Source organism: Gossypium hirsutum, chromosome D02 (assembly GCF_007990345.1).
Source record: "Gossypium hirsutum isolate 1008001.06 chromosome D02, Gossypium_hirsutum_v2.1, whole genome shotgun sequence".
Lineage (NCBI taxonomy): Eukaryota > Viridiplantae > Streptophyta > Magnoliopsida > Malvales > Malvaceae > Gossypium > Gossypium hirsutum.
Window position 1 is genome coordinate 58,661,912 of NC_053438.1, and position 14,955 is coordinate 58,676,866.

Here is a 14,955-nt window from a genome sequence, read left to right on the forward strand (position 1 = left end):
TGTTGATGTCCACAAACATCAACCTTACCTTCTTGTGATCCCTCTTCGTTTTGGCAGAATTAAGTATCATTGATCCAAGCTTTAAAGTCTCACTCTCTGGCCCCGCTTCATCTTCTTTACTGATTATGAATATCTTGGACCACTCTAGATAGTCTCGCATCCTATGCGGACCACAACATAAGAAGCATTTCACTGGCGTCCTTTGATTCTTTTTATTCCTCATATGGTTTTTAGGTCTCCACTTCCCATTAGGTAGTTTGTATTGCCATTGTTGCCACAATTGTTGTTTCTAACCAATCATTCATCATCTTCCCCACTATTTCCCTTCTCTTTGGGCTTGGAAGACTCAAACTTGTCTTTCATCGAAACAAGCTCAATTAAGGACCCCACTATGGTCATGGATTTTGTAAGTTCTTTGACCCCTCAGCGTTAAAACTCTAACCTTGCCTAAGACTTTAACCCATCCATAAAGAAGAAAAATGCATCTTCACCTAAATGAAAAATTTGGAGTATCAGATCACTAAACTCTTTCACATGTTCTCTAACTGCACGTTGTTGTATAAGCTGACACAACCTAGCTTGAGCCTCATCCTCGGAATACTCTAGGTAAAATTGACCCTTGAATTCACTCTGGAACTCCTCCCTAAGTCCCAATGGTAGCTCAACCTCGCTTCTCATCTATAGACCTACAACGCCACCATAACAAAGCGACATCAATAAAATATATAGCAGTAATATTTACCTTAGTAGCATCATTTATGATGCCTTTGGCACTGAAGTATTGTTTCACCCCCCACAAGAAGTTGTTTACATTTTTTATGGACCTTGACCAATTGAACTTTTTTAGCTTTAAGACATGTACCTTAAGCTTGGGTGACACAGCCAGCACCTCATTACCCAAAACAGCTTTGTAGATAACGAGCTCCCCCTTGAGCTCCTCAATATGTTCCTTCAAATCCATCACCATAGCCTCAAGAGGATTAATCTTCTCAGTCAGCTTACCCACAGCAGTATTAAGGACCCATTACATCGCATCCATATTAGCATTGAGGGTTTCTGCCACTTGTTCTTTGAGTTGATCTTGCCTCGATTCCAACTCTGTGATATGTCCATCAACTTCCTCAAGGGTCTCATTCACATCACCCATAAAGCCCTCAAGTTTGGTCACCTTGTCTTCCAAAGCTGACAACATATCCTTCGAGCTGCTAGTTGTCTTGCCCCTCCCACAAGTCTCTATAGGCTCAATCTGCTTGTTTAATCATTTTGGCATCTCAACTAATGCCCTTGAACACTAGCTCGAATAGCAATAATCATAAGGTTAGAACTTAAGTCTAGTAAACAGCGTAGCCTTAGGTAATTTCTTTGCTTCAAATCTGTTTAAGTTAGTCTAACTCTCCAAAAGTGAGAATTCTCCCAAAAAGTCACTAAGGCATCGAAAAAAAAGTGAAAGTAACTCAAAAGAAAATGAACAATTAAAAAACTTGGAAAGCCGCAAGAAAGCAATGCACATCAAGTGTTTTAAGTAAATGCTCTCAAATATATTCTTTAACTCAAGAATGGAATACAATGAGGGAGAAGGCCTCTATTTATAGTTGAACTCCTCCAGATCCAATGGTATAGATTGAATTACATCAATGACTGAGATTAGTGTCTATCCAAAATATGAGAGTCCTAAGGAATTTAAACTATATACATCTTTATCCTTTAGTATTTACAATAATTACCTTGGTACCTATAGTTTTACTGGAATGTTTCACTAAGTCACCAAGGCTTCAAGTAAATGGCTTCTCCATGTGTTCCACGAATCAAGCCAGTTTAAGTGGGTCAAATTAGCCTCATTTAATAAGATAACCTCCATAGGACACTCTGTGTGCATTCTTCACTAGATTTGATCTGCGACCTTGACACTAGCCTCATTTTCCCTCTTTTTTTCCTTTGTCATTTTTTACTGTCAGTTGCAACTTGTTTTGCAACTAAGTTGCTTTGTAACTTGTATTTGCTGGCATTAGTTTGATAGAAAATTTCGGTTTAATTTTTCAACTCTTTGAGGATTCTTAACAATAATTTAATAGACTCGATCACATTGAATTTCAATCAAGTAATGATTCTTTTGAAGATTTTAAGTGTAATCATTAATTAAAGATATTCAGATTCTATAGAAGACTACTCCAAAAAGATCTCTACATATTTGATCCCTTATTGAATCATAACTTGGGGGAATATGTGTTTACATTTATTGGATGCTTATTTAAAGAAGGCTTTTTTTCATTATGCAGGATTGGTAGAGAGCATTTATTTGTTCATTGTAAGGGACTTATTTTTACTACAATTTACTTTGTTAAAGAATTGTTCTTCATTTTCAATTTGTAATTAAGCTTTCAAGGAGAAAGCCTCAGTGGGAAAAGTGATCTAGTTGATGTATAGGAGTGAGGTTGCAACTTGATGAGTGAGTTCAATGTAAATTACATATTGTACTATGAATTGATAGTGGATTTCTCTTTAGGTAAGGTTCCATAAAAATAGAGAAGTATTTCAAATTGCGTAACCAATTTGTTTGTCCATCTTTATTTTTACTCTTTTAGTGGTTCATCTAGTTGGAACTGAACATGTATAATAACATGCAATTTCAACGAATTCTAATGTTTAGGATTGGGAGTGTTGGGTTTTTACTTTTCCTCATCACTATTATCTTTCTACTGTGTGAGTCAAAACGTTTTTTGTGCATTGGACTTAGGTTGTTGCTTGGCTTGGATTTAAGTTGTTGCATACGATAATTGACCTTTTTTTTTCGAGATCAATCCTCTTTCCAACGGAGTGGAGTCATTGGTGGCCATGGTTTTTCCTCTTTTTCCTATTTTGTTTTTGGTTGCAAATTGTTGGTTCTCATTTTTTTGTTGTCTCCAATTAGGGAAAATTAGGTTGGACAAGAAATTTAGGACTTTATTTCAAAAATCATTGCACAAATATAGGGTTTCTTGGCTTGTATCGTTGTGCCTCTGCTAATGGTTTAGTTCTCCACTCATTCGTATTCCTAGAATTTTGGTTTTAGCTTGCAACTCTAATATCTGGTTGTGGGCTATGTCGTTCCCTCTGTTTTTCATCATAACTAAGCTAATTTGTGGTTCTGGTGGGCCCTTGTCGCCCATTCCCTATTTTATTCGTTTGAAATGTGAATAGTTTTTTTACCCATTTCAGCTTTGATTTCAATTATTTGGATTCTAGTTTTTGCAACAATGTAGTAGGTTTTGTATCAATTCCATCTGCACCGACTGATGCAGACAACTCTAATAGCAAAATGGAACATCGAACTTCCTTTTCCACTTCAGTGAAAATTCTGACCTATACCAGTTGCATCAATTCGTTCTATCGAATTCCAGTTTCACTGCCTAAAATATTATGCACCATCTGATGCACGAATAATGTTAAAAAATATATAAATTTACTACTTTTTTAATGTTTATAATAAATAATAAAAATTAAACTTTAACTGTTAAAATTAAAATTAAACTTCAAATGTTAACCAACTTAAAATTACCATCTTCAAACTTTAAAATAAAAGAAATTAATAAACAATTAAAGAAATAATGAGATTATATAACAAATAAATGAAAGAAAGGAAAATTCGTAAAATTTCAAAAACTTCAGCTTCATTTCAACTCTATTTATTTAATCTCATCCATTTAATATTTATAAATATTTTTATATATATGAATTTTTTTAACATTAATCTCATTATAGATTCTTATCATATCTGCTCTTTTTGATACAATGCCTAGAACTACCCATAGCCCATCCCAACCATTAACTAGGATGATAATGTGCTTCAGCGCACTCAAACCCATGTCCTCCTACACTGACAACAATGCCAATGTCACTCGAGCTAAAACTCAATTAACATATATATGAATTTTTAAAAAGAAATATTAATAAATTCTAAACGATACACCAGAACAAACCATTATGCATACATACTAATTTTAGTAGAAAAGAAATAGGTTGATGCATAGTACTACATTACTTTACATCAATGAACTTGTTGACTATTGTAGCATTTTAAAATTGTGTAGGATAAACCTATGAACTCGTTGATTTGGGGTGAAACATGTACTTTGATTGTGGTTTTTTTTACCCCAATAAAAGAAATATAAAATTAATAGCTAAAGTGGTATCCCAATCAAATTAATTACTAAAATGATATGTTTTGAATAGTAACCATGGGTGGTGCCTGACAAGGTGGCAGCACCACCCATTTTTTTCCACTATCATTAGGCCATAATAGGGTTTAAAAAATTCATGTTTTATTGGTGGTGCCACCCTATAAGGTGGAATCGGTATGTAGCACCGATATTTTCTAAAATACGAGTTGATATAGGTTGGAGGGGATGGAGGAAAGCTATTAGGCAGCACCTAAGTGGAGGGGCACTGTTAGGCGTTACCGTTTGGAGGAGTGCTATCAAGCGGCACCAAGCCCCTATTTTGAACATAAAAATTGTGTTTTTTGAACGGTTTAGCAGTTAACTAATAAGAAAGGAATCCTTTTTTTTGTAGAAGAAAAGAAAAGAAAGAAAAAAAATCGTAAGGTTAGTACAATATTAATTTTATTTTATTATATTTTTTTTACAGTAGAATCTTGTTTTTCAAATTATTATTGAGAAATTAAATTATTTTTAATTATTTTTATAGATTTAGTATTGAAAATGGATAATCAATTCTTTGTATGCATTTATTTCGATGGAGTGATTTTAAGAACAACAGTTGGTTGTATATTTTAATTTCACCAACAAATAGAAATGAGATTTAATATAAATGTATCTGTTGATGATATGAAAGAAAGGATTAGTTCAAAAATTGTTACACGTTGTGCGAGGAGAATGTCGAATATATTCTACAAGTTTCCACTTCCATCAAATCCCATCAAATTTACCGAGATGGAACTTGTAGAAGATGAAGACGTGGAGATAATGGTCGCACTTTATTTTCGGACTGGGAGTGTCCACACTGAACTAATTCATTTACTTACTGAGTTAGTTGCTATGGATCCAGTTGCAGATTTCTCTTCATTAAGTTAACAATATGAAGTTCAAGATCCGTGTACGGAAGTTCAGAGAGTGCCTGTCGATAGGCAATCGTTTGTACGCGGGTTTGACATCGATCTTAATGCTCCACCTACGCCAGAGAACTTTAACTCAAATCCCCGCTTACAAATACATCCAGTGTTGATTGAGACCGATATAGATGGTGAAGATGGATGTGATAATAATGGTTGTTCTGATAATGAGGTTGAAGGTTATAATGATCCCGATCTAGATAAGGCGCGAATAATGATGGAAATGTTTACGCGTCCTTATTCGGAAACCCAATTCGGGGCATTGTCATATGCAATGATCCTGGGGCCCACATGTCAAACGTAGATCCTGATGTGGTTCATGCATCTAAGTTTCTTGAGTACTTGACCTGACGTTAAATGTAGTAGTTATTTTAGGTCATTTTTACACTTGACGAGCTTATTTTCTAGTACTTTTATAATTAAATATTGCATTTTCAGTATTAGTAGGTTAGGGATAAAATGTTAATAAAATAAATGTTTTTACGTATTTTCTACTATTTCGATGACCCGTAAAGCCGACTCGGGCCTCATCAGTGACTAATGGGTTATTTAAGTGTGTAGGATGCCAATTTAGGTCCAAGAATACAAGGAATGATGATCGAGCTACGAAACAAAGGAGCCCGATAGGCCAACAAAGTTGCCAAGGCCCAGAATACACTTCACGTTGTGATGAGGAGCTTCTTCTCATCACGACGACGCGATAAATATAAAAGAACATTCATAGTTGCGACGTTGTGACGAGGAGACTTCCCACGTCACAACAATGCAAAGATGGCAAGCCAAAATATGGGTGATTCTTTGGACGACACATTTGGGGATATTTTTATATTTAGACCCTAGCTTTTAGAAGAATATTTTATTAATTGATATCTAAGTGTATCTAGGGTTGAGTCGTCACCAAGTAGCCTGTTTCCTATATAAGCAACCTTAGGGTCACCAGGATTGTGTGCATTTTTAGATAGATGATTTTTCCTATTCAATTTTCTTTGTATTTTCTTTTCATGTTCATATAGTCAGAACTTTTCTATTTCGATGTGAAGACAATTGCGAGCGAAGATTGCTCCGGCACCACGCTTCAATCTATATTAATGAGCTTTCTCCTATATCTTATTATTTTATTTATATTTTTGTTAACCATATCAATTAGCGTTTGTATGAATAATTGAATAAATAATTATGCTTATTTCGTATCTCACATAATTCAATTAATAAACTAATTTATTTGTTAAGTAATTATTTATCTTAAATTGGTTGTTTATTCAATATTACTTAGTATATTATGGAGTGACACCCCTGATAGAATATCGAGGCAAGTGAGACCGGAAGGGTATCCTATCGTACCAAGCAGAGAGATCGAAAGGGTATCCATATGCCTAAGAAGAGATCAAAAGGGCGACTTAGGTGGTAATTCTTAATGTAGATGAGATTGAGAGGGTATTCTTAGCTAATGGTGATAAATAACTCAATCTAGGATAATTAATTATTTAATTAGATAATTAGGGATTTAATCAATAATAGGCTAGAGGCTCGCATTGTCGACACTAGGAATAAGAGAGTCCATTAGGTTAATTTAGGTTAGTTAATTTAATTATTTTAATTAAAGTACTAATTTGGATTCGCACTACTAATTTGGGACTCGATTAGGTTAGTAATTATTTTCTATAATTAATTTAATAATAGTTTCTCCAATTTGCAATCTCTTGGGCACGATCATCGGAATACTTACTAATGTTTCGTTGTAAACATTACTATATTACAACTTCACTCGTACGCTTCCGGATACCATCAATTTAATTTAATATATTTTTTATATGATATTTATACTATAACGATAACACATTTATAGGCGAACAATACCCCGATATACTACCTGTTCACCTATTTGTCGCAGATCCTAAACAAGATTTGTTCATGGGCTAAAAAATCACCAACAAGGAAGATTGCATATTTACCATTAAGCAGTATAACATGAATGTGTCAGTTAATTACAAATTCGTTGTGTCTAAATCGACATTATATATTAGGCAGTGTTGGAGGTCAGCAGAATGATGCAATTTGAGGGTACGAGCTGTATTTATCCAGAGGTCACAAATGTATGACACAAGATCATCGTAAAATTGATGCGAAAGCTATCTACAACTACATCATGCCAATGGCGCAGGACATGCTAACCATTCTTGTATCGGTACTAATTGTCAAAATGTAAGAATAATTCCAGTACCGAGTGTCATATCGGAAAACATAGATAGCTAAATAGATGGCCATGGAGTAGTTTTACGAAGATTGGGATGTGCCATACAATGAACTCCATGGTTGGAGAGTCACTATGCAGGAGTACGTGCCAGGGACCATCGTTGAGTTGCAGACACAATATTATTATGGCTCAGACGACCAACTACAATCGATAAGAAGAATTTTCCACCGAATGTTATGGACATTCGATCCATGCATACAGACCTTTCCCCACTGCAAGCCGCTTATGCAGGCTGATGGCACCTAGTTATACAAAAAATATAAATAGATCCTCCTTATTGCGGTTGCACAAGATGGGTGCCAAAACTTACTACCAATAGCATTTGCCATTGTGGAGTTGGAGAACATGGAATCTTGGGAATTATTTATAACAAACTTGTGAACGTATATTAGTAGAGAAGACAATATTTGTATCATATCTAATAGATCGAAGGGACTAATTATCACGATTAAGCATTCCGATGTTCCATAGAAATCTCTTTACTGCATCCGCCACATCTCCACCAACTTCCACTAAGATTGCAAAAATACATACTAGCACAAACAAGTAGTGAACATGGGTAAATTTCAATTTTAACATATTTTTAAATATTCTTAATATTTCCACAAATTGAAAAGGTAACATATCTTTTCAAAATATATACGTAGTGTACGAGCTAAAACAATACTATTTCAACAAAATTTGACCAGGCTTGAGGCTGATATGCACAGTGAAACGAGTACTACTTTTCAGGGTGGTTAGGCACCATGGAGCCATGGAAATGGGCTCAAAGTTTCGATAATGAATCTCGATATGGTCATATGACCACCAACCTAGCAGAGGCTGTTAACTTCGTCTTGAAGCGAACATGACATCTTCTAATTTCATTTGTTTTCTCAGCTACATTCTACAGGCTGCTAACATTGATGCCAAGAATAAGGCTGAAAAAAGTAAACCAGATAGATGTGGGACACGTGTTTGTCGAGGAGATCAGGAAGATAATGGATGAAAATGCCTAGAGAGCGAGGTCAATGCATGTAGAATTATATTCTCGATAGTTATAAACTTTTCGAGCTACAGAGTTCATCGGTCATCGACCTGATATCCCACCTAGGCCCTATGAAGTTGATCTCTGAAACAGGTGATGCGACTGTGAGAAGTTCCAAACATTTCGGTACCCTTGTACGCACGTTGTTGTAGCTTGTGCTCGCGCCTCATTCGATGTTGGACAATATATCAATGAGGTGTACACTCTGAAGCGCACATTGCGTATTTAAGGAAATGAGTTCCCCGTCCTGCGTGATGTGTTAACATGGGAAGTGCCTCCGCTGACTTTCTGGCTAGTCCCAGACATGGGGCTACGTAGGAAACCCAAAGGTTGCCCGCAAGTCACCAGAATTCATGGTGAAATAGACTTGAGGGAGAAATCGACCCTAAACATTACGGTCTGTACTTAATAATTGGTCATAATCGGGGGAAATGCTCGCATCGAACCTACCACCCTGAACAATCGTCACGATCGAGTGGAATATGAATTTATGTACTCCATGTTCAAATGTATGTGAAATGTTGTTATCAATTGAAGTAATATTTCATTTTATGTAGAATTCATGTATAGTTTTAGTTTTATTAAAATTTATTTGATTATGATTGAATTTTGGTATTGCTTAAACATGTTCAAGTAAAAAAATTGCACTTCAGTGAATATTATATTAAAATACTGAGAAAATGTTCAAACTATATATTATAAAAACTTTACAATTTTAATTACAATTATAAAATACATGCAATAAAGATAATGTTATAAGTGTTAAAATTGATGGTTTGATGGAGTTGTCCTTGGGGTAAACTATTGTGGTGTCCGACATTGGCATTGGGGGTGTTCGTGACGATTATTATTCTTTTCAACCGGACCTTCATTCACAACATCCATCAACGAACCTTAGGGGTGTATTTAACAAACTCGAAAAATCACACTTTCCAAAATTTTGACCAAAAGGGTGGAGTACTAGTTGGAAATGGGTTAAAGATATCAAACATCATTGATAATCTCGATTGCTAATGATCAAAAGTGGAATCAAGAATCTCCGAGTGATATGCGTAGCCTGACAATTCTAGAAGATAATTATCTACCTCTAAATCTGGATGATAAGAATTACTGAGAGTGTGTATAGGATCGTTGAAGTTCAAGCTCGGTGGATGACCTTGTTGACGTTTTTGGTGGCCTCGCTGGTGTATGTGTGGAGGGACTACCATCAATTGGCTACCAAATAAATACGATCCCTCATTCTTGATATACCAATGTTGGTACTCGATCGAGGACCACAAATCAAAATCAAAATCCACCCGAGTTCTCTGCTCCATTTGGATGTTCCACAATGCAAGATATTGTTGATGCTCTAAGGCCCAATTCTTTTATCCTTTCCCTATTTTGTTAATTCCGTGGACATTATCAAAATTCTGTAGAACATCCAGAACATCTTGTTCGCACTCGAACTGTCGCAAAACTCGATCCCCATTGTACCACTTGACTGTTGAGAAATTCAACACGGGTGCACTAATGTACCACAAGTGTGAGTGAATATGAGCTGACGGGGGAATAACAACCGCAATGTCTAGGGCAGAATATGGCATCCACACGAACTATACAATTAATAACATGATTATAGTAACACGAGCCAAATAACATAGATAAAGTAATTACATGACATGAATATTAGGACATCCCAATACTCGAACAAGTATACCATCTAAAATAAATTAAACTTGTTAGAACGAATTTTCATATAAAGCAAAATTATTAATGTATAATTTAAATTTTATTACCTATTTACAAGTGGGAAGACGTGTTTGGTGATTAACTGATGCCAAAAATGGCATCATGTATAGTGTCCAGGACTGCGACAATATCAGGCACCTGACTTGTCTTATGTTTCGTACTTTGTCACCTAAAAAAGCTTACGATATAACGTTGCTAATACTGTTAAGCCCCAATTGTACGAACGGGAAGCTTCCAAATCAGACAACAATGGCAAGTACATTAAGTGGACCTTATTATGAGCGTTCGACATAAGTACCCCCTATCAGGTGCAGTATATATACTCAAGCAGCGCACATCTTCTCCCACTCAGTGGCATTACTAGGTAAATATTCGAAATTTCCCTTTAACCAGGAAAATTTCAAACTCGTAAATATATCTTCACCATCATCGGACGAGCATCCAAGTAAGTGATAGCATAGCACCACTAGTTCAGACACTTTACTTGTACTTGTGACTGCACTAGCATCGATTGGAAGCCCGAGTTGCAGTGCAACATCTTCTAGGGTGATGGTGTACTCCCCACACGGTAAATGAAATGTGTAGGTCTCCAAGCACGCTTAACCAAAACGGATATCAAGTCGGCCCTCAAATTGAACATGCGGATCAATATTTCTGATCCGAATCTGGCTGCCTCCAAGTATGACATAATCCGTTCATCTGGCCCGTAGTCTGGACCATTGACACGAGCCCTCAATACGTGGTATTCATCCTGACCATATTAAATTACTGCATTAATTAAAAAAACCTATGTTACCAACGCAAATAAATAAATAAATATATAAATATGATATATCACAATAATATATACAAAAGCATGCATGTATATATAGCTAAAATAACCCTCTTTCACCACAAATTATTATCAATGTACTTAAACTTTTTTTTATTCCTAAACATGCCTTTCTTCTATGCCAAAAACAACTTTTTTATCCTAATAATAAAAAATAATTAAAAATGCAAAATTAATCACCCTACCAATTAATTATCGAAATGGGCCGTTTGTTATAGTATTTTTTGATATCACCTGACAAAAATATAATACAAAAGCAAAGCAAATGTAGATATATAAAACAAAATTTCAAATTTATTATTACAAAAAATATATAAAAACACATCCCTGCTTACTGGTGGTTTCTTCCAACACAAACTCTTCTCCCAAAAATACTAAACTGTTTTATTCACACACAAAAAATATTATAAAAATAAAAATGTTATTTTATTATACATACCAAAAATAACAAATTGCTTTATTCACAAAAAATATTATTATAAAAATAAAATTATTTTTTGTTATACATACCACAAATACTAAATTGTTTTATTAAAAAAACATTATTATTATAAAAATAAAATTATTATTTTACTATACATACAAAAAAATCAACATATATATCTAATGCATTCAAATAATATTACATAATAAATTTTCAACCCAAAAAATATTAAAAATGTGAAAATTAGTGCTCAAAATCTCTAACAAATAATAATTACAAAAAAAGTCATGAAGTATTTAATAATTTTTTATATTAATTAGGTAAAAAACAAATAAACAAATAATAATTAAAAAAAATAGAAAACATGCGTGTTAGGGTGCTTCCTTTCTTTCCAACACAAACACTCACTCCTCCCTAACCCTAAACTACCAATCTCTATTTCTTTAACACACAGTCACGCAGGGCACCAAGTTATATACATATATATATATATAAGGTTAAGGGAAAAAATGGGGAAATTAGGTGTAAAATTTAGGGCTGAGGAAGCAAAAAAAAACAAAAAAAGACCCTCGATTGTCTGGTCACGTTCGTCGCAAGCGATTAAATCAGTGCTGCCTGATTTCTGCTTCTCCATGCCTGATTCTCTCCCCATATTTTGCTTCTCAGTCACGAGTTAGTATTTTTTTTACAACAGTAGTGCCACCTGACTTTCACCCTCCACTCATTAAAATTATTTTTTAATAGTATACGGCTTGTATTGTATAAGATTCTACATCATACTGGTGTCGCGTATAGATTGGCACCACCAATAAAATATAATTTTTTTAAATCCTATTATGGCCTAATAATAGTTTGATAATGGTAGAAAAAATCTTCCAAACATATTATTCTAAGTAATTAATTTGATTGAAATACCATTTGAGTTATTAATTTTATTTTTTGTGCTCTTGACGTTAAAAAGCTTGAATAAGTATTCAGCCTCTGATGAAGATTTTATTTGAAAATAAAAAGTACATTTGAATTAAATAATAAAGTTATTTAATTAAAAATTAAAGCTATTCTGTATTTCTATCTATCCCCTGCTTTATCCCCCATTATAAAAAGCCTTCCTTTGATCTCAGTTTCTCAGAATTTCTCTCCCTTTGTACATTCCCACACTTTATTAAGCAATAAAAAGAAAGCTATAATGGCAATCCCATTGTCCTTCTTTCTACTGCTTTTCCCTCTCTTGGCTCCCACATTTGTTTTCTCCTCACCAGTTCAGGACCCCGAGCAAGTAGTCCAACAAGTCAATGAGTATGCATTAATTTCCTGTACTTCAATATCTTTCATCAATGCCGATTATGAAATACTGAATCATTTTCGTTAATTCCTTTTTGGCTTAATTTTCTGTACTGCAGGAGCATAAGAAATGCTACTATGGCGAGGAGGAGCTTGGGGTTTCTCTCATGTGGAACCGGCAATCCCATCGATGATTGCTGGCGGTGCGACCATCATTGGGAGAAGAACCGTCAGAAGCTAGCCGACTGCGCCATTGGGTTCGGCAAGCATGCCATTGGTGGGAGAGATGGGAAAATATATGTGGTTACTGACCCTAGTGACCATGACCCTGTTAATCCTAAACCCGGAAACCTTCGATATGCTGTCATCCAAGATGAACCTTTATGGATCATTTTCGCTCGTGACATGACCATCAAGTTGAAGGAAGAATTGCTTATGAACTCGTTCAAGACCATCGACGGCCGAGGCGTCAGCGTCCACATTTCCGGTGGGCCATGCATTACTGTTCAGTACGTGACCAACATCATAATCCATGGGATCAACATTCATGATTGCAAGAGAGGAGGGAATGCTTATGTGAGGGACTCTCCTACCCATTACGGCTGGAGGACGATATCGGACGGGGACGGGGTATCGATTTTCGGAGGCAGCCATGTTTGGGTGGACCATTGCTCTTTGTCTAACTGCAACGATGGGCTGATCGACGCCATTCATGGATCCACCGCCATCACCATTTCTAACAATTACTTGACCCATCATAACAAGGTCATGCTATTGGGACATAGTGACACTTACAAACAAGATAAGAACATGCAAGTCACCATTGCCTTTAATCACTTTGGAGAAGGCCTTGTACAAAGAATGCCTAGGTAAAATATATATACTTACAGTCGAAGATTAACCTGAATCTCTCTCTCTCTATATATACACATATATTAACTTATCACATATGCAGATGTAGGCATGGATACTTTCACGTGGTGAACAATGATTACACGCACTGGGAAATGTATGCAATCGGTGGCAGTGCTGATCCTACAATCAACAGCCAAGGCAATAGATTTCTTGCACCAAATGATGCAGACAACAAAGAGGTCTATACAATTATATCATTAATTGGTTCCAATATAGAAACTGGGGGGGGGGGAGAGGGGGTAAGCTTTAAACTAACATATTATTATGTGCTAAATAAAATTCAGGTGACAAAACATGAGGATGCGCCGCAAAGTCAATGGAAGCATTGGAATTGGAGATCAGAAGGGGATTTGATGTTGAATGGAGCCTTCTTCACCGCATCCGGAACCGGGGCTTCTTCAAGTTATGCCAAGGCGTCGAGCTTGGGTGCGAGGCCCTCATCACTGGTGAGCTCACTCACAGCAGGAGCGGGTGCACTCGTTTGCAAGAAGGGGTCGCATTGCTAGTGAAATGGCTAATAGGAATAAAGATAAAAAGGCTGGAACATGAAAATTATCCCAAATTGTAATTAAAAAGAAGGCAGAATTCATGTTTCTGTATATTGGTGAAATAATGTTGTATTGTTGAGTTTAGAAGATGTATAATATAAGTGTACAAATACTGAATCAGCCTGCTTCTGTGAAACCAGAAAAAAGGGCTGAAAAAAGTGTTTGATAAATTGAAAGTTGAGTTCTATCAATGAAATTACTCATTATTAATTCATATTAGTTTTGGTCACATGGGGTGGTGCAGTGACACAGTGGTGGGAGTGTCCTAGTGGAAGGGGAAAAGGCTTTATTTTCCTTTAATAATTAAGACTTGTATTTTTTTGCTTATATTTATGTCGACTGCTTGTTGGTTCCCTTGACAAAGTTGCGAGTTCGGGGACTTTTTATCTTTTGTGGGTTTTTATTTATTTATATAGGAAATTAGGAAGGAAGGAGTATATCCTTTAGCTTCGACCGACACCAATTCACGGGCAACCATAAACGACACGTCTCCGACAATATCAGTCACCATAAATGATACTACCTGTCTATTACCCCATCCATAAATAGGATATGAGAGGTTTGTTTTCTTGTAATTGCTTTTTCTTCTTTTTAATTTTATTTGTCCATGAGATTGCTTTGCTGCCTGTAGCCTTGTAAGATATTTAAGACCCAAACTAAAAACTATATAATTACAGATCATCTAAGTTTTATTCAAGCAAAGAATGCTACAGGCTGCGTAAGACATGGTGGAAGGGTAGGGAGACAAGCTTTCTTTTTGTTATGTTTACTTATAATTTGGTTAAAATATGTGATCAAATTCGGTAGCTTTGGGCTTGAAATATTTTCAAATTTAA

The 14,955-nt window shown here is 35.5% G+C and overlaps 1 protein-coding gene across 1 annotated transcript; it reads left to right on the top strand.

The window, feature by feature from the left end:
- Window positions 1–12,363: 12,363 nt before the first annotated feature.
- On the top strand, window positions 12,364–14,333 carry LOC107909736 (probable pectate lyase 5). Its single transcript, XM_041088900.1, has 4 exons — window positions 12,364–12,671; window positions 12,776–13,525; window positions 13,612–13,750; window positions 13,856–14,333. The coding sequence occupies exons 1-4, from the start codon at window positions 12,562–12,564 to the stop codon at window positions 14,075–14,077; spliced, it is 1,221 nt and encodes a 406-aa protein (XP_040944834.1). The 5' UTR covers window positions 12,364–12,561; the 3' UTR covers window positions 14,078–14,333.
- Window positions 14,334–14,955: the final 622 nt, after the last annotated feature.

Coding starts and splice junctions, on each gene's coding strand:
- LOC107909736 (XM_041088900.1), top strand. CDS start 12,562: ATGGCAATCCCATTGTCCTTCTTTCTACTGCTTTTCCCTCTCTTGGCT. Junction 12,672..12,775: donor GTAGTCCAACAAGTCAATGA/GTATGCATTAAT, acceptor TCTGTACTGCAG/GAGCATAAGAAATGCTACTA. Junction 13,751..13,855: donor ATGATGCAGACAACAAAGAG/GTCTATACAATT, acceptor AATAAAATTCAG/GTGACAAAACATGAGGATGC.